The sequence below is a fragment of the Saccharomycopsis crataegensis genome (assembly GCF_037102585.1).
Source record: "Saccharomycopsis crataegensis DNA, jcf7180000000087, whole genome shotgun sequence".
Taxonomy (NCBI): Eukaryota; Fungi; Ascomycota; class Saccharomycetes; order Ascoideales; family Saccharomycopsidaceae; genus Saccharomycopsis; species Saccharomycopsis crataegensis.
Window position 1 is genome coordinate 116,982 of NW_027043831.1, and position 17,909 is coordinate 134,890.

General features: G+C 36.1%; 11 protein-coding genes across 11 annotated transcripts; 5 read left to right on the top strand and 6 right to left on the bottom strand. All coding sequences in view use genetic code 12, as the record gives it.

The window, feature by feature from the left end:
- Nucleotides 1-552: 552 nt before the first annotated feature.
- Nucleotides 553-3,483, bottom strand: DASC09_052560 (uncharacterized protein; the record flags this gene model as incomplete). Its single annotated transcript, XM_064998855.1, has 1 exon — nt 553-3,483. One exon carries the CDS (start codon nt 3,481-3,483, stop codon nt 553-555), a length of 2,931 nt encoding a protein of 976 aa, XP_064854927.1.
- A 294-nt stretch (nt 3,484-3,777) lies between these two features.
- Nucleotides 3,778-4,596, top strand: COQ9 (ubiquinone biosynthesis protein COQ9; the record flags this gene model as incomplete). Its single annotated transcript, XM_064998856.1, has 1 exon — nt 3,778-4,596. The coding sequence occupies one exon, from the start codon at nt 3,778-3,780 to the stop codon at nt 4,594-4,596; it is 819 nt and encodes a 272-aa protein (XP_064854928.1).
- Nucleotides 4,597-4,798: 202 nt separating this feature from the next.
- On the bottom strand, nt 4,799-5,232 carry YKE2 (tubulin-binding prefolding complex subunit YKE2; the record flags this gene model as incomplete). Its single annotated transcript, XM_064998857.1, has 2 exons — nt 4,799-5,115; nt 5,184-5,232. The coding sequence occupies 2 exons, from the start codon at nt 5,230-5,232 to the stop codon at nt 4,799-4,801; spliced, it is 366 nt and encodes a 121-aa protein (XP_064854929.1).
- A 252-nt stretch (nt 5,233-5,484) lies between these two features.
- On the top strand, nt 5,485-5,889 carry QRI5 (mitochondrial 37S ribosomal protein mS38 QRI5; the record flags this gene model as incomplete). Its single annotated transcript, XM_064998858.1, has 1 exon — nt 5,485-5,889. One exon carries the CDS (start codon nt 5,485-5,487, stop codon nt 5,887-5,889), a length of 405 nt encoding a protein of 134 aa, XP_064854930.1.
- Nucleotides 5,890-6,403: 514 nt separating this feature from the next.
- MHF2 (Mhf2p) lies at nt 6,404-6,724 on the top strand (the record flags this gene model as incomplete). Its single annotated transcript, XM_064998859.1, has 1 exon — nt 6,404-6,724. One exon carries the CDS (start codon nt 6,404-6,406, stop codon nt 6,722-6,724), a length of 321 nt encoding a protein of 106 aa, XP_064854931.1.
- A 548-nt stretch (nt 6,725-7,272) lies between these two features.
- Nucleotides 7,273-7,680, bottom strand: DASC09_052610 (uncharacterized protein; the record flags this gene model as incomplete). The annotated part of the gene is made up of 1 exon (XM_064998860.1): nt 7,273-7,680. One exon carries the CDS (start codon nt 7,678-7,680, stop codon nt 7,273-7,275), a length of 408 nt encoding a protein of 135 aa, XP_064854932.1.
- Nucleotides 7,681-8,195: 515 nt separating this feature from the next.
- On the top strand, nt 8,196-9,965 carry PWP1 (rRNA-processing protein PWP1; the record flags this gene model as incomplete). Its single annotated transcript, XM_064998861.1, has 1 exon — nt 8,196-9,965. The coding sequence occupies one exon, from the start codon at nt 8,196-8,198 to the stop codon at nt 9,963-9,965; it is 1,770 nt and encodes a 589-aa protein (XP_064854933.1).
- Nucleotides 9,966-10,294: 329 nt separating this feature from the next.
- FAP7 (nucleoside-triphosphatase) lies at nt 10,295-10,879 on the bottom strand (the record flags this gene model as incomplete). The annotated part of the gene is made up of 1 exon (XM_064998862.1): nt 10,295-10,879. One exon carries the CDS (start codon nt 10,877-10,879, stop codon nt 10,295-10,297), a length of 585 nt encoding a protein of 194 aa, XP_064854934.1.
- A 1,214-nt stretch (nt 10,880-12,093) lies between these two features.
- On the top strand, nt 12,094-13,270 carry CDC36 (CCR4-NOT core subunit CDC36; the record flags this gene model as incomplete). The annotated part of the gene is made up of 2 exons (XM_064998863.1): nt 12,094-12,097; nt 12,255-13,270. The coding sequence occupies 2 exons, from the start codon at nt 12,094-12,096 to the stop codon at nt 13,268-13,270; spliced, it is 1,020 nt and encodes a 339-aa protein (XP_064854935.1).
- A 156-nt stretch (nt 13,271-13,426) lies between these two features.
- Nucleotides 13,427-14,575, bottom strand: DASC09_052650 (uncharacterized protein; the record flags this gene model as incomplete). Its single annotated transcript, XM_064998864.1, has 1 exon — nt 13,427-14,575. The coding sequence occupies one exon, from the start codon at nt 14,573-14,575 to the stop codon at nt 13,427-13,429; it is 1,149 nt and encodes a 382-aa protein (XP_064854936.1).
- Nucleotides 14,576-15,055: 480 nt separating this feature from the next.
- On the bottom strand, nt 15,056-17,131 carry CTM1 (cytochrome c lysine N-methyltransferase; the record flags this gene model as incomplete). Its single annotated transcript, XM_064998865.1, has 1 exon — nt 15,056-17,131. The coding sequence occupies one exon, from the start codon at nt 17,129-17,131 to the stop codon at nt 15,056-15,058; it is 2,076 nt and encodes a 691-aa protein (XP_064854937.1).
- Nucleotides 17,132-17,909: the final 778 nt, after the last annotated feature.

Here is a 17,909-nt window from a genome sequence, read left to right on the forward strand (position 1 = left end):
GCTCCAGCTCATCGGTTTTTTTACCTTTCTTTAACTATTTTCAGCACGTGCTCAAGAATGTGATATATGTATCACGTGCAGAAAAAAATATAATAATATACCCTATAAAAAAGAGAATCCCGAAAAATTTTGAACATTCTTGAATATATTTCTTCTTCTTCAGCTAGATTTTTTTTTTTAAAAAAATTATCTCTGAATGTAGAACGGCTGAACTTAGAAAAGATAGTTTAGTTCGTGGTGACAACAGAGGAAGAACAGGCTAGTCTAGAATGTATGTCAAAGTAAGGGATGTCTCACTTTTCCTTTGCGTTTTCACATTATATTCGACAATTATCTCATTCCACTCAACGGATAGATTTCCCCCAGATATGAGGAGAGTCTTTTCTTTGTCTATTTTACAGATTTGTTTTTTATTTCATCATTAGCGGTATTTGTTAAAAGATAGCAATTACACAGGTTGCTATATTTAACTTTTTTTCTCAATCTCTGTAAACGGTAATCTTTAATCATGACATCATTAACATATATACAAAAAGTATTCACTATTTATTTTTAATTATTAGTCAATTTGGGGAGGATGCCATAAATTTCCTGGAAGAAAGCATCATCCATGCCTTGTTGTAAGCTATCTTTTTCATTAACTGCTGGTAACACCCCAAGAGAATTATGACCTGAGGCACTGCCATTGACCATGCCCTCATCTTCATCATAAAAATCTTCCAATTTATCATTATCAAATTCCAAAATATCGTCCTTTGTCACATTAAAAATCTTGAAGTTGGCATTATTTAACACCGGATCAGCGTCGTTCTTGTCGAAGTACACATCTTTGGATACACTAATATTCTTTAAGTATTTCGGTAATGGCCAATCATTATCTCTGGCCAAATTTACCAATAAAATATGTCTTAAATTATCGTAATTTTTTCCTTGCTCAACTAAATCCATGAACCAGCGATAACTCTCCCGATTTTTATTCTTGTTATAATTCAACAAAATCAACGACATTTTGCTCCAGAAACTCAACGGCTGGTCAAAATTGTTGTTCATCAATTTTATCCAACTGATGGTCTTGTTATGATAATGCTCTCTATTCTCCAGCTTATCTTGGAAAAACTTCATGGCGTTCAAAAAAATGATTTTTTCGAAACTTTTCAACGATAGTTTGCGTTTCTGAAATTTCACTTTATTCAAAAACTTTATTAAGAAATCGTCTACTAAGTCAACATTCTTGTTTATTGACAAGCACCGGTTGATGAATTGAATAGTAATCACATCGTTGATTTTAGATTCCGAAAATGGATGGTTTGGCGAAAGGTTTGGAATCCGTTGAGTTTCTTCAATCAACTGGATATAGTTGTCATATAGCTTGGTTAATAATTTCTCCGTGAGTAATTCGTTAGATGACAAGTATTCCAATATTACGGAATAACAAATACTCAACGATTCCAAAGTGAACAAGCTATTTCTGAGTTCGGGTCTCAAATTTGCACGAACCAAGTTCTCTTCATAATATTTGAACTGTAGAGAGTCTTTCAAATCAATTTCTAAATTGTCGGCGGCTGCACTATCTTTCTTGTAACACAATTTTATCAATCCTAACTTATTTAAAACGTAAAATGATGATTTGTAATTATTAAATTTCGCGAGCTCTGGATGCTGGAGGCTGTAAGTCAACAATTCCTGATTGGTGATTTGACGGCTGACAACAATGTTACCTTTAGTACCGTCACTTGGCCCATTAATGGTTTTCATGATAGAGTCATGGTTGGTCATCAATTCAATGTAATAACTCATAAAGATTCTGGGATCATGAGAATAATTTAAACGTAAAATCATCAAAAACTCGGTGACCAAATCTTTGGAGGTGACAGATCTTTCCCGAAATCTCTCTTTTTCGTAGTTTGAATTTTCCACATTAACATTTATTAAATAATTCAAAAGCTTTAAGGATTCATTGGTCATTCCCCGTTCTCTAAAGCCAGTGATTAATAATAAAATGATAAGGTTTGCATTGACATTGGGGATATATTCCTTCTTGTTTCTTTGGCGAATCACCTCCAATTTTTGATTAAGTTGCACCACTTTATTTAAAATTGACATCACTGAGGCCGGATCTATTCTATTCATCGAATAACTGATCAAGGCACAAAACAACAGAGTAAGAAATCGAATATTGTAATTCAAAGAACTAGAAAAGATTGTATTATCAAATTTCTGGAGCAAAAACTCAATAAGTTTTTTCAAATTCTTATCCTTTTCTACCGTACTATTATTGATGGCCTGTAGATACTTACTATTGTGCAGCATCTTTTCTTGATCTTTACTCACCAATTTAATAAGTTTCGAGGTGACATTATTTACCATATCTTGTTTTTCCTTCGCATGACGGTGAATAATCTTTGAGAACACATTCACTGGGTATAGGTTAGCCAATTTCGACTCGAAATACATTTCGCTTATTGCCTTTTGATGGGTTATTAAGAAGGATTCTACCTGGGGGTCTCGTACGTTGCCAGTTTCAAAAAATGATTCATTGAACTCAAGAGAATCCAACTTAACGGGCCAGGAGAATCCAGCAATCAAATCAGAGTTTTCTTGAGAAGAACCGCTCAATAAGTATCTGACAAACTTCTTGAAATTCACATCGATATGCGCCGCGGTCAAATTGATATTGCAATTCAAAAGTTTAATTAAAAGATCAGGATAATCAATGGGTTTAACCACTCGTTTATCAATCAAAGAATTGAAGAAGTCATAATGTAAGTTGATACAATATTCACGGAAAAACTCCGAGTGGAAGTTTTGGTTTTGAAAATCTTGTAATAATTTTTGTTCGATCATTGATTTATCCTTCAACACTTTTTTGGTCTTCTCGTATTCTGATTTAAAGTAATTCAACAAATCCAATTTGATTCTCGTTTCTTGAATCAGGGCCAATTTGTCAAGATACGAGAAAACCATACCGAGTTTATCTTCGTCAGAATATGTTGGAGAGTTGATAATTTCTGATACTAACATTTTGAACATTGGTTTTTGGATCTTTGTGGTATTGGGTTTCAAAAGAAATTTCGCTAGCGACGACTTGATTGGGTCCTCTAAAAACTTCCCATCTATTGAATCAAAGATTTTCCGGTAAATTTCTGCAGAGTCTTTGTCTTTAGACACTTGAAGTCTTGTGAACTCAAAAGCATTGTACTTGATGTACAGTACCAATTCCAACACTTGCTTAGGATCCAGGATCACTTCTGAATTGATTAATTCAAGTAACTTGTTGGTGAAGTCCGAGTTTCTCTGTTCGTCTAGTGAGAAATAGGTTTTCAAGTCATTCTGGGGTAAACTTTTCAAATAAGATAGGATGCTTCTTGAAGTGGGTTGATCAAGAATGGTTTTTTCGACGCTCGCTCTTGAGATATATCGTACGCCGTTGACGATTCTGGGGAATACCGATGATGGCAGGGCTAGCCTAATAAGCCTGGTCATAAATAGTTTTTATAAATTATATCTCTCTCTAAAATTAATATTTATAGATCAGGAGGGTGCTACTGAATGGTATACAATAGGTTGAAGTTTTCCTAATAATATTAAAAAACACACCCGGACATCAAATTTGAAGAAAAAAAAACGGCTAAAAAGGACCCGCTGTGGTGGTGCTGTACCACAGAAGCGGTAACATAGGCGACGACTTTTCCGAATATTTTTTGTTTCCAACTTCTGCCAGTAAGTAGTATCACCACAGACAGACAGCTTGACATATCACGAACAGACAGATAGACGATGTTGAGAGCTATTAATGGTTGTGCCACTATAACAGTCAGACCTTTGAGATGGGCTGCAGCGTTCAGACCGTATCATTCGTATGACCACTTGAACTTTGATGATGAGCTCAAGTCTTTGAATCAATCATCATTGAAACACCAGATATTGTCAGATACCATCAACAACTCTATCAAGAACTACGGAATCACCAGTGCTGCTGTGGACTCATCCATGAACTCTTTTGTGCGCTCCAATGAGCGCTTCCAGAATAAATCATCAAATATCGGGGTGATATTTGATGATGACAAGGACGTTGAATTGGTCAACCATTATTTGGAACAAACCAGAATTTCTTTACAGAAAGATATCGAAACAGAAGAGTTTAAAAAACTCCCTACCGAAATATCAAAACTTAAATTTTTGATGTTCAAGAGAATTCAATCCAATATCAACTTGATGGCGAACGGAGGCGACAATTACAAATTGCACGACAACTTACGCTCGTTATTGGCGCTTTTGGTCCAACCAACAAATATTCCAAGCTCTTTGGAACAATTGTCGAAATTATCCGATGATTTGTTGTTCTACTCTGGTGACCAATCTCATGAATTCGACTGGTATGAAAAACGATTTAAAATCGCCGCAATTTACGTGAAAACCGAATTATTCATGTTAACCGATCAAAGTAAAGGGTTCACACGTACTTTTCGGTTCATCGAAGACCAATTGAAGCTCTACAATGACGTGAACAATCTTGTTGATAATGCTCAACAGTGGTTGGTATTTAACGGGTTTTCTTTAATCAACTTGATTAAGAGCCAACTTTCAAGAGGTTGATGAAAATCATTATCTTTTTATGTGCAGTTATAATATATTAAAATGAAGGGAAATATAAGGAAAGAATGATAAAAAAATAAAATAAAAACAGAACGAAAAACCTAAAACCAAGTAGAAGAGTCATGAACTTATCTTGCATAATACAGTATGTAGTAGCTATACCATAAACGTCATTTTTGAGGGACGATTGTACGCATTAACCTTAAGCAGTGGCAGTCGATCTAAGCTTTATCAATTCATCTCTTGTTTTTTCGAGTTTGCCATTGGTTTCTTTGACTTTTGCCTCGACTCTGGTGATTTCACCGGTGATGAACTCAATTCTTTTGGTGACATTAGTCTCACTTTCTTGGAAATCAATTGGCAATAATATCGATCCTGTTTGTTTAAAAATCTTTGGGTATTCGACGATTTTATTTGATTCTTTATCAGTTTTGATTTGGGTCAATTCATCGAGGACGATCTTATTTTCCTGATACTGTGTTTCCAATTTTTGTCTGGCTTTCATCAATTCATTGAGATCTTTTCATGATGTTAATTCAATTTTTTTCTATTTAGATTAGAGAGTTTTTGGAAAAAAGATCACTTACCATTTTGAAACTTTGTGAAGTCCACTGACAATTTCTCCAATTGTTCCATTTTGCCAGGCTTTCAAAATATATAGTGATTAATATTTTTTAGCGTCGGGGAAAGAATAATAATAATATAATTTCACTTATGAAAACTTCAGCAGCACCGAATTATCATCCAAACACCAGGCCGCATGAAAAATTGGAAAATTTGGGGGCAGAGAAAAAAATGGTGATTATTATCATCTATCACTTTCCTAGAGACTTATTTGCATTTATTTTATACATCAAATAAAAGCAAGAACAATATAAATCTTTGAAAATGTTGACCACATTCTTCAAGAGATATGCCAGTGGTCTTGCGGTTTCTTGTGTGAGAACCACCGCCGCCACTTCTAGACTTTTCACTGCTGGTTTGGTGAATAGAAGAAACTTGGGTTACTACCAAAGTACCAACACTATGTCATCTCAAATTGTTCCACCATTCATGATGATGATGATGAACACAGAAACTAATTCTCAACTGGTAAAAACCCCAATAATGGAAATCATCACCAATAACCACAACATCACAAATGGCGTCAGTATCGATGGGATAATAACGAGTGAAGAAACAATGAGAGCCGATTCGGTCATGAGAAAAAGAAGAAAGAAGATGAAGAAGCACAAGTTGAGAAAGAGAAGAAAAGCACAAAGAGCATTGAAGAGAAAGTTGGCCCAAGGATGAGGCTTTTGGTCAAGGAGAAAGTTTTACCAGGAGAGAAGGTTCTGGCTATTTTTGCCTTTTTTTGTTTTTGCCAACTGATAATTGAGCATTGTTGACTCAGGATGTGGCTGAGAAAAAAAAAAAAACTATATTCAAAATAAGGGTCAAATATCAAAAGGTCTAGAGGGAGAAAAAGGACTCTATTTTCTCTTTTATTTGATCTAGTAAATCTTAGAATTTTGATTATGAAAATTCATAAATAAAAGCCATGTACATATATAAACAATAAAAATAAATTTACGATTCCTTTTTATTATTATTATTATTATTATTATTATTATTATTAGTTTTCTGTTGCCATTTATTGAACCAATAAAGTCATGAGTGTAGGTTTAGAATATCTTATGATGGGGAGAGGAGGGAGGTCTGTCGCAACCTTTGAGATGCGCAAAAATTTCAATCCAAATTAAATGAAAACCAGAATTACCCATCCTCAAACATTTACAACAACCGCAATCTCTTTCACCAATTAATAATGAACACCCCAGAAGTCGATTTCAAAAACCAGACAATTGCTAGAATATTCAATACCTTGGTATTTCAAAAGCAGCAGCTAGCGGGAAGTGACAGCAACACCAGCAAAAACAAAAAGAGTAACAGTAACGTCAGGATCACCAAGAACACCGTCCACTTAGTCAATGAGTATCTCAAGATCTTTGCCACTGAAGCAATCCTTCGATCAAAGGAACAAAAGGACCAAAAGGACCAAGAGGAAGGCCAGTTTGAAGATGTCGAACAAATATTAGACGTGCAAGACTTGGAAGCGGTGGCTGGTTTATTGGTATTGGATTTTTGATTTGATTGAATCTTTGAATACGTTTTACATTTTTATATTTTCTAGTGGGTTTCAGCTTAATTTTGGTTTGACATTATTCTCTTTTTAGTTTCTTTTTTTTTTTTTTTTACTATTCTTTTCTTTTCTTTTCACTTTCTCTTTGGCGTTTATTCAAGGATTTGACGCGGGATACTCCAATACCTTGAAACCACTAACTATCATCACTATTACTGCGGCAATCACTAATATTTGTGTATTATCATTGAACAATTTAGTACTGTAAAGATGATCTAAGACCAAGTAAAATGAATAAAATCAAGAAATAAAACCAAGAAATGAAAAATTACACCGCTAACAAGAAAAAGAAAAAGATAATAATAGTAATAAAAAGAGTCGTTATAACTAGATAATTCATCTAGCCAATGTATTTGTTGTTGCTTTTAGTTTTCCGAAACCAAAGAAAACATCAACATGTGAAAATTCATGATTATCCTTTGAAATAGTGATAATTATAGTAATAAAAATCTCTCCATCACCTCCAACAATTGTTGAAAAAGAATCATCCCCACTCACTTGAAGAACTTCATAACTTTTTCAAAAAAACTCTTAGATTCTTCACCCTCTAGGTTTTTCTGGGCAGAATCATGAGATTTGATATTCCTGATTTGGTTTCCAAACCCTCCTCTGCCTATACTCTTAACTGAATTCAACACTGGCATTTCTTCGTAATGGAAGCTCCCGTGTCTACTGCCAGAACCTAGCTCATCAACTTCTGACGGCTTATTGTCTCTTATATTACCATAACCGCCTCGCGAGATCGAGAACTTCTTTTGGTCTGGAGGAAGGGCATGACCAGCCGACGATACTGGAATTAATTTTGGAGAGTGGTCTGCTGGGTCGGTTTTGAACATGTTGCCACCACCGCCTCTGCCGATGGACCTGTAAGTGGGGGTTTCTTCTTTAGGGGGGTTTGTCATTTTTCTTTTATTGTCTGAGTAATTGTACTGGTTATTTTGCTGTCTCTTTGAAAAAGAAGAAGAAAAGTAAGAAGCGTGTAGTAGAAGAACCACACAAATCATAATACACAGAAATAGTCCGGGGTCATCCCCCACACGTGACACACATCACAAACACACACAGGAGCAACGTTAAACCACCACCAGAGTCTGTTAAAACACGTTATTTATATTTATATAGTGACAGACTGTTTCCAGGTAACACTATAACTAAAAATATATTAAATATTCCCTCAAGTTATGCTCCCAAAAACCCCAATTATTATTCTGGTGTGAATAAACATGACGTCCCACCATTATGGCACACATCGCCATCGTCCCCCCGGGTAAATTCACAGAAAAATTTTTTTTTTTTTTTTTTTTTTCTTCATCTCATCTGTGTGGGAAGAGTTTATCCATTATCGTTTTTCTGGTAAATCACCATTATCATATTGCTTTTTTTTTTTTTTTCATTTTACCTTAATATCTAAGCACCAATGATCTCTGCCAATTGTTGGGTTCCAAGAGGTTTTGCCTCAGAATTTCCTGAGAAGTACGAGTTGGACGATGAAGAAATCGAACGTATCAATCAAATGGCCCAATTACAACTAGAAGACGCCCAACAAGATTTGGAAGACGCTACCGAAGAAAACGCTGACTCTGATGCCCCATCTAAGGCCGCCGAAGCCTCCAAAGCATTGAAATCTCAAGTTGATATCGATGACGACTTGAAAGAATACGATTTTGAACATTACGACGATGATGAAAAAGACGAAGAAGGTCAAAAAGTTTCATTTATTCCAGGGTTATCCACCGCCCGTTTTGTTCAAGAAGACGAAGGAGCAGACCCATACTTGTCATTACCTACCGACGTAGACCAAAATGAAGATAAGCGTGATTTGCAAATATACCCAACCGATAATTTGATCTTATCTGGTCGTACCGAAGATGACGTCTCATACTTGGACGTTTACGTTTATGACGATGGTGCTGGGGCTCCAGAAGGTGCCGAAGAAGATGACAAGGACAAGTTGGATCCTGATGTGGAAAATGGAATGGTTAGAGAAAGCAATTTATATGTCCATCATGATTTGATGTTGCCTTCATTCCCATTGTGTACCGAGTGGTTGAACTTTAGACCAAATGGTACTAACGACAACAATAACATTGGTAATTTCGCGGCCATTGGGACTTTTGACCCACAAATCGAAATCTGGAACTTGGATTCCATAGACAGAGCGTTCCCAGATGCAATTTTGGGTGATCATCTGACATTAGATGGTTCTCTTTTGAAGAAAAATAAGAAGAAGGGTAAGAAGAGCGCCCATGTCACCACCCACCATACCGATGCTATCTTATCTTTAAGTCACAATAAAGCCCACAGAGCAGTTTTGGCTTCGTCGTCTGCCGATAAAACCGTCAAGTTGTGGGATTTGACTACCTGTGTCGCTGCCCGTAGTATGAACACAATCCATAATGGTAAATCTGTCAGTTCGATACAATGGCATCCAAACTTGACTCAAGCGGGAGCAGGATCTATCTTGCTTAGTGGTGGTTACGATAGTACCGTGGCGATTTCCGATGTTAGAATCTCTAATGAATCTGATATGGTGAAGCGCTGGACAGTTAACCCTGGTGAAGAAGTTGAAAACGTTAGATGGGGTGATCAATCCAATGACAATATTTTCTACGCCGGTACTGATGCCGGGGTCATTTACGGGTTTGATATCAGAAACGAAGGTAAAAAACCGCTCTGGAAATTACAAGCCCATGATTCTGGGATCTCTTCTTTGGAAGTCAACCAGTACGTTCCAGGGATGTTGGTCACCAGTGGTATGGGTGATAAATACGTTAAGTTGTGGAAAGTTCCAGTGGAAAGTATTGATAAAAGTACTATCAAGCCAAGCATGATTTTGTCCAGAGACTTGGGGGTTGGTAACGTGTTGTCGACCTCGTTTGCTGGGGATATTGAAGTTGCTGGCCACCTTGTTGCCGGAGGTGTCACTGGTCCATTGAAGATTTGGGATGCTTTCTCCAACAAAACCGTTAGAAAATCTTTCCGTGAACCATTGAAAGATTTACAAACTTTGGCTAGAGAACAAGCCAACAACAATGGTAGAGCATCGAGAATTGCCAGAAAATACAATAAAGACTCCAATGAACAAATGTTTGAAGCTGATGTTAGGGAAAATGAAGACAAAGAAGACGAAGAAGATGGAGGAGATGAAGAAGAACAAGATGATGATGAAATGGAGGATGATGAATAAGTAAACAAAAAAAAAAAAGAATATTATATATAAGAAAATAAAAAATTTCATTACGGTTATGTACAAATAGAATTTGTTTTCATTGCATTCATTTTTTTTTTTTTTTTCATTATTATTTTTTTCGTTTGTTATTTTTCTTTCCACTTTTTCTTTTTGTAGTAACATCTGTCGGAATAACTATATTATAAAGCATTTATCATTTATCGTTTGTTAATTTATCCATTTGTAAGGCAAAAAAAAAAAACTATACATAATTTAGTTCCCACAGCGCATGTATCTATGCACTGAGGAGCTGGGAAATCGTGAAATAAAAAATCATAAAAATACATCTATTCATCGTCGCTATCTTCATCATCACTCCCCGGTTGGAATTCATTGGAGACTCCTTCAGGGTGATCTTTCTGCCACATTTCAACCCATTGGGATATTCTAGCGACATTTTCCTCGATCTGATCAACATCATCACTTCTCAATTCGATCACCACTTCTGACTTATAACTGTCTCTGGCTTCTTGGATCAAAATATCCATGATTTCCACATCAAGGTTCTCCTGGATTTTGTTTTCCTTGTATCCTCTCTTGGACAATCTGCTGAACAAGATAGAATTGTCGCATCTCAACACAATCACCAAATCAATCAAGCGTTCAGGGAACACTTCGCATACGTGCCAGTCGACAATAACCCCACCTTTTTCTAATTCCGGCTCAAGGGCGTCCAAGAGCTTATCTTCATCGACGATATCAGAATCTCTGACCTGGTCGTGTCCGTCGATACAATTGTTCTCTTTGGCATATTCACTAATGCTAATATGTTTTAATTGCAGAAGTTGCTGGGCCAATAATGCAGCGTGGCTTGTTTTCCCACACCCCGGGGTACCAGTAATGATGATATTTGGCAACAGTCTAGTAGACATTTTTTTCTGAAGCTAGCTATAGAACTGGTATATAATATAAATATAAGTATAAATATAAAAGAATATTGAAAAAAAAAAAATTTGAGAGGTTTTTTTTTTTTTTTTTTTTTTTTTCATTTTAGATGATGCACCATTACTGTGGTACATCTCTCTTGTGTATGTATTTGCAGATAAATGAATGAATGAATTGTATATTGACGAGTCACAGAGGTCTTTGTTAATGGTTTTTGGCACTATATCTCAAATACTAAGTATTTTCAAAGTAGTGACCATACCGAATTCTGGGGAGAATAATAAAAATCAATAAAATAATAAAAACCAGGTAAACCAAATAATTCAAAAAAAAAAAAGAACAATTAAAACCTAAACAATTAAACCGAGTAAACCAATTGAATCAAATCAAATAAACCATAAGATAGAAACGATATTATGCAGCAAAATGTACTAATTTCAAAAAAAAAATAAAAAATAGTCGCTACTGGTCGGTCAATACGTCAACAGTTTTCTAGGGGTTATGCTTCTTTATTCATTGTATGGCAGCCTCTCAGCTCTTAACCTGCGTTGATGGCTTTAATTCTGAAAGTTGATCACATTATTGCTACTCAGGGGGGGAGGGGGGAAACTATCAAAGCACTTGATGATAAATTGAACATCTACTGTGAATTTCTTAGTGTTAAGCTTGACTCCCATGACTCTCAGAAATGTTCTTTGTAATACTAACACCTCAATGAAATGTTGAAGAAATTAAATATGTGAGAAACAAATTCTGACACCTTTACTTCAAATTATATTTGTTAGCGTCATCCTTGTGAATTTCATCGCTGTTATACTCCAAGCAAATGTCAGACTAGTTCTGGTGATGATTAGCCTTTCATTCATGAATTTACTAATATTTGCCAAGAAATAGCAGAAAATGAAAATACCTAAGCTAAAATATCCAGTCACTTAAGTATTACATCAGAATAACACTGTTCCGATGACATTATAAACCACTTTCCAACATAGATTCTTACGTTTGGTTGTTGTATTCTGCTCTATAGAAGGAGAGGAACCTCGTGCTTTGCCCAGAGTGCGCGTAACACTTGACAGTTGTGCAGGGTAACTGATACGAGCTTTGGCGCTTTTTTTGACCACCAACTTTTAGGAAGCATGGTGATAATGCCAAAGTGATCAAACATAGTTCATTCAAGGAAGAAGCAAGAACAAAGACAATAATGGGTAAGTCATTGGGATTATTCTCATTCCTAATAAATCCATGATCACTACAACGTGAATTGGTATCAAGGATCATTGTTTTTTTTTTTTTTTTTTTTATAATCAGGATGTATTCTTGTATTCTGTGTATATATATACTAACCATTTTATATATGTATAGCCACAAACTGGGGTGCTGGGAATATAGGAAACAGCGGCAACTTTGGTAGTTTTGGGAACTTTGGGAACTTCGGCCAAGCCCCAACGATTGCCAACGGTGGTGCTACAAGTAGTAGCGTTGATTTGACGCAGAAGCAAGGGAATAATAATAATAATAATAATAATAATAATAATATCACATTAGCCAACACAACCCCAATAGGAGGCCACGGGGATGTCAATGGATCTACCAATGGCAACAGAGATCAGCTGCTGATGATCTTGCCTCCGGGGCTACAGAAAGTCTCTGGGAAATCCCCAATAAATAATGGTGGATCATCAACCGATGGACAAGATCAAATGTCGGCAGATGGAGAAGCTATGGATATCACCCAGAACAATAATAATAACAGCAATAATAGTAATACCCTCAATAACGACAGCAGTGGTGGCAAAAGTCTTATACCTGCTGCTGCTGCCGCCGATGATGACGATAGTAATTTGACGGATATTGATAGATTTGGGTTGAAAGGATTATTACCATTATTTAGAATGTCGAATCAAGGAGTGGCCAAGCTTGCCATGGGCACTGATTTGTTGATGTCTGGATTGGATTTGGATGACAATGAAGAGAGCTTGTCAAGCACGTTCCAATCGCCATGGGTAGAAACCTCTATTAAAGACGTTGAGCCGGCGTACAAGTTGCCAGAATCAGTGAGAGAATTAAACGATATCAAGTTCAAAGAAATTCATTTACAACCGGCAGAAAACCGTATCGGAAATTTCCCGGAAGATACGTTATTTTTCATTTTCTATTCGAAGCCAAAGGATATTTTACAAGAATTGGCCGCCAGAGAATTGAGAGAAAGAAATTGGAGATTCCATAAAGTATTGAAAGTATGGTTAGCGAAAGTTAAAGACGTTGAACCAATCCAAGAAGGCCCATCGGCAGAAAGAGGACTCTACACGTTTTTCGATCCACAAAATTGGCAAAAAGTCACCAAAGAATTTGTATTGGAATATAGTGCAGTGTTGTGATAGGAAAAATATTTTTTCTTTTTTTCTTTCACTTTTTTTTTTAATATCCCCATTAATTGGGAAGGTTTTATATTTAATGATCTAAGGTAATAAACACAATGTAATCTAGTATTTTATTAATTTTTTTTTTTTGTAGTGAGAGAAGAGCAACAAAGATCACTTTCCAAGATTGGTCATAATAGTATCCACATTTTTCAATTTATTTGCATAACTATCATTCTTGTTATTTTTATAGTTTTTATAGATTGCTGATTTCAAATAACATTTTGTATCTTGACGGCGGTAGCGACGTTGTTTAAGAACCGTTGACGAGGTTTGTTCTTTGCTAGGGGTAATAATTTTCCTACGGTAATGATGTTTACGCGACATCTTTGATCCGTAGTGGTGGGATAATACCAAAGTCTTGTTGACTAATGCCTCGACTACTTTGGAGCTGAACCCGAAAGCGGTCCATAAACATCGTTTCACGATTGCCACTACTCTATCACGTACAAAGAACGGGGTTTCTGCCCATTCTCGTTTAGGTAACACTATTCCATTAACATTATCTTTGCTTCGGAGATAGGCATCGTCACAAATCGAGTAATTCAACTCGTCGGCGATTTTATGGATGATATCAAGAAGGTCTGCTAATTCTCGCACTTCCAACTGAAGTGCCTCGGCGTACTGGCTGTCAAAATCCATATCGCCAATGCCGCCATCGATCTTATACCGGCAAGCGTAACCTTCCAATAAATTCAATTCTCGGAAAAGTGCATTAGACGTCTTGGATTTAGAGTTATTCCAAAGATCTTTGGTGGTGTACTTTAACAGTTTGAACTTTTTAAAACAGATGGCCGAGTACTTGAAACTTATGAATTGTCCGTAGAGATCGTTGTTCTTGATTTCGAAACTTTCATTGAACTCTCGTGAATCATATTGAATGAAAAGATCATTGAGTTGGCTCTTCAGAAACTCACCAAATACACGGTGTTTGAATTTTTCCGGTTGTTGCTTGGAGTAGATCTCAATCTGTCGATGGATATCTCCAACATTTTTAGTTGGTTTCGTTTTGAAATATGCCCCAACTAGATCTACCAACTGCTTTTCTGTTTGTCTTTGAAATCTCTTTGATAGCTCATCGACGAATTTGAGTTTTTCTTTGCGACTATAATGATCTAAAAATGATAAATCCGGGAAACCATAGTTATTTTCAGGTTTTTCAAACTCCCAAAAATCATCTAAGTCCTCATCTTCCTCATCGACATGGGAAAACGCACCCAAGATGCAACTACTCATCAGACGAATCTTTCCATGATCCATCATTTTGATCTTAGTTTGGAACAGGATCATCAGACTAGCCATCGTATCTATCTATGTTGCAAAAAATGTATCTATTAAAAAAAAGTGTTGGTCGAAAAGATAAATATAGGAAGAAAATAAATGAGTGATAAAATAGAAAGATTCAAGATTTGGGGTCACCACCCATCCTTTTATTTGGATTTTTTTTTTTTCATAGATATAGCAAAGCAAAGCAACCATAAATGAATGAAAATTTTTTTTTTTTAATATAAATAGCTATAATAGCAGTAGCAAGAAAACCCAATCAGCAATACTTATCCAATTTTTATGCATGCTATGCAAAGTCACGTGGACAAATTAGCTCTGCTAATTCACTGGGGAGATCTGTTTTTTTTGCCAGTTCTCCAAAACTCTTGCGATTACTCACAGAAATATTCATTAATGACTATTTATTGATGTAGTTGTGTTATCATCTGACTCAAAAAAAAACCACACATCATTTAATTATTCTTCATTATCTCCAAATTCCTCGCTGTTATCGGTTAGCAACGGAATCATTCTCATATCATTCCAATAATCACAATACTGTTGCTTGCTAATCGTAAAGATATTTTTATCGCTGTTTTGTAAAGCTTGCTTGAGAGCCACTAGACAATCTTCTTCAAGCTTTATGATGTCTTTCAACACCGATGGCGCATTATCGAAGTTACCCATGAAAAAATCATCAGCAATTTCTATTTTCAAATTGGTCAACTGCAATAATCTATAAGGTACGTAAACATCCCCAATAAACTCCTTGAAATTTTTTAGTGATTGGTTTTCACACTCGGCAGCACCATTATTGAGGGCATCACGCAATTCTGATAAACTACTTGGATAAAATTTCGATTTTTTATTTTTTGGTAAGTAGAACCCGTTCTGAGTGGTAACTTCCACATAACTTCTTTTATGATAATTCAAAATCTTCCCGTATTCCTTGACCGATTTATACCCTGCAGATTTGGCTTCGTCTTTGTTGTAGAATTTATCAAAACACGACTCATTGTATTTCAATTTATTAATATTTGGGTGGAATAACGTCAATAGATCTTCGACAGATTGCAGTTTTGATGAGTCTCCATTATTATTATATCTCGGAAGTAAATTTATTTTATCCACGGCGATTTCCCCATTTTGATTGAATTTCAATATGAGTTGGAAAGTTGGCAAAATTTTGAACCACTTGCAAAGTTCAGGAAACATTGGATGCAACAATTCACCAGCGAATAAAGATTCATCCTTGGACTGATCAATCGAGGTAAGGGAAACCTCCCAAACATCAGTGTTGTTTAGGTCTGTTGGGGTAAACCCATATTGGCAAAGAAAACTAACTGCTTTGGAAACATCATAAGAAATGAAAATTTCAAATTCTTTTTGGCCCGGATGGTTTGCCATTTGGTACTTTAATGCCAGGACATCGATCTTTAATATTGGATTCCCATCTGTGTTGACATCGAATTTGGAATTATAATATTGTTTAGAGTTACTGTGGTTGGCAAAGTCCAAGATGGGAACAAGAGTAGTATCGGTAGTGAAATCTTTTGAATTATGAACAATATCCAAATCCTTGAGCTCTTGATTTAAACTGTGAGGGATTTCTAGACACCTAGAACTTACTATGGCAAAACATTGATGGAAAGATTGCAAAGATAGTAAATGGGTTTGAATGTACTGACTATAAATTTCATCATCATCATTTTCATTTTCATTTTCATGGTGGAGAAGTTTGAATGCCGATGAAATTCTATCGATGATATCTTCATAATGGAAGTACCGGTTCATCAATGCTTTTTCACAAGTGGCTCCAATAAGACCATGGGGGTATGATTTGGTGAAATGGTACACCAAATCATCATTGTCAGCGTCGGGGTCATCGATAGTCGAGCCATTTTTAAATTTCACGATATTTTCAATGGTTGGGATAGCGGTGGTTTCACTAAATAAGATATTGAGGTAATCATCCCAGATTGCTAATTTTGAGTGCTGGAAAAAATCGATAAAGGTGGCGGAATATGAATAATGATGGTGGGTAAAATAGTTGACCATGTAAGTACGATAGTTTTGATAAACTTTCAAACAAACAAGAATTGATTCGTCGATTGCCGATTCTCTGACGTCATCTTTGGTTTTGTTGATGATGGGGATGATTAGTTGTTTGGCCTTGACGATGGTGAAATTCACTTGTTGGCTATCGATGATTTGGTTGTTGAAATCTTGGATTTTTTCCAAATTGTTGTTCCAAAACGAGTCACAGCGGGATTTTTCTTGTTCGAAGCATTGCTTGAATGTTTCCATAGATATGGTTTGTTGTGTCGGGACTGTTAAAACGGTGATGTAGTCATCATCAATTGTGTCTAGTTGCAATGATTCAGCGTCAATGAATAACGCGGTGCCACCCCCGGTGACCACACTTTTATCTATGGTAAATCCGGGATGGCATAATATTTTTTTTTGATCAATGAAGCGATGATGGAAATCTGAAGGAGATGCGAACCCCAATCCTGTTGAAATGGAGTTGTTTATTTCTGTGTGCGCTGTCATGCTGGGGATAATAATGTGATGGATATTCACCCAACCAATGGCGGTATTTTTTTTTTTTCCATCCTAATTATTATTATTATGGTTGTTATTGTTAAGATTAATGTCCCATATTGGTGGTATGGGGGTGGGAAGCCCCCATTACTGTTGAAAAATTCCACCAAAAGAAGAACAGTTATTGAACAATAATGAAGAAGTGGAAGAAGAAGAAGAAGAAGAAGAAGAAGAAGAAGAAGAAGAAGAAGAAGAAGAAGAAGAAGAAGAAGAAGAAGAAGAAGAAGAAGAAGAAGAAGATGATGATGATGATGGAGTGAGTGAGTGTTTTTAGTTTGAATATAACAATAAACATAATAAATATGCTTACTATACTGTGTAGTGTTTTAAGACCAATTCATGGCAATTTACCGTTAAATTAGATAAATTGGGGTGCAACACAAGAGAGCCAGCCGCGGAGACAGCATACATGTTGTAGCACTATTAACATAATTATTATTATTATTATTACAGTATTGGTATTGTAGTATTGTTATTGTGGTATTGGTGTCAGTACAGCATTATTTTTTCATACTATATATATATATATATATCAGCATCACAGTCACAGTCACAGTCACTACCACACAGTCACCCACCACCCACCCATCCGAAACCAATCCCAATCCCAATCCCAATCCCAGGCAACAATCAATGACTCAACAATAGCGAAAATCTTTCAAAAAAAAACGGCCAAAAATTGACGTGTTTTCGTCGGCAACCGCCGGCCGCAACCGCTCCCACCCCC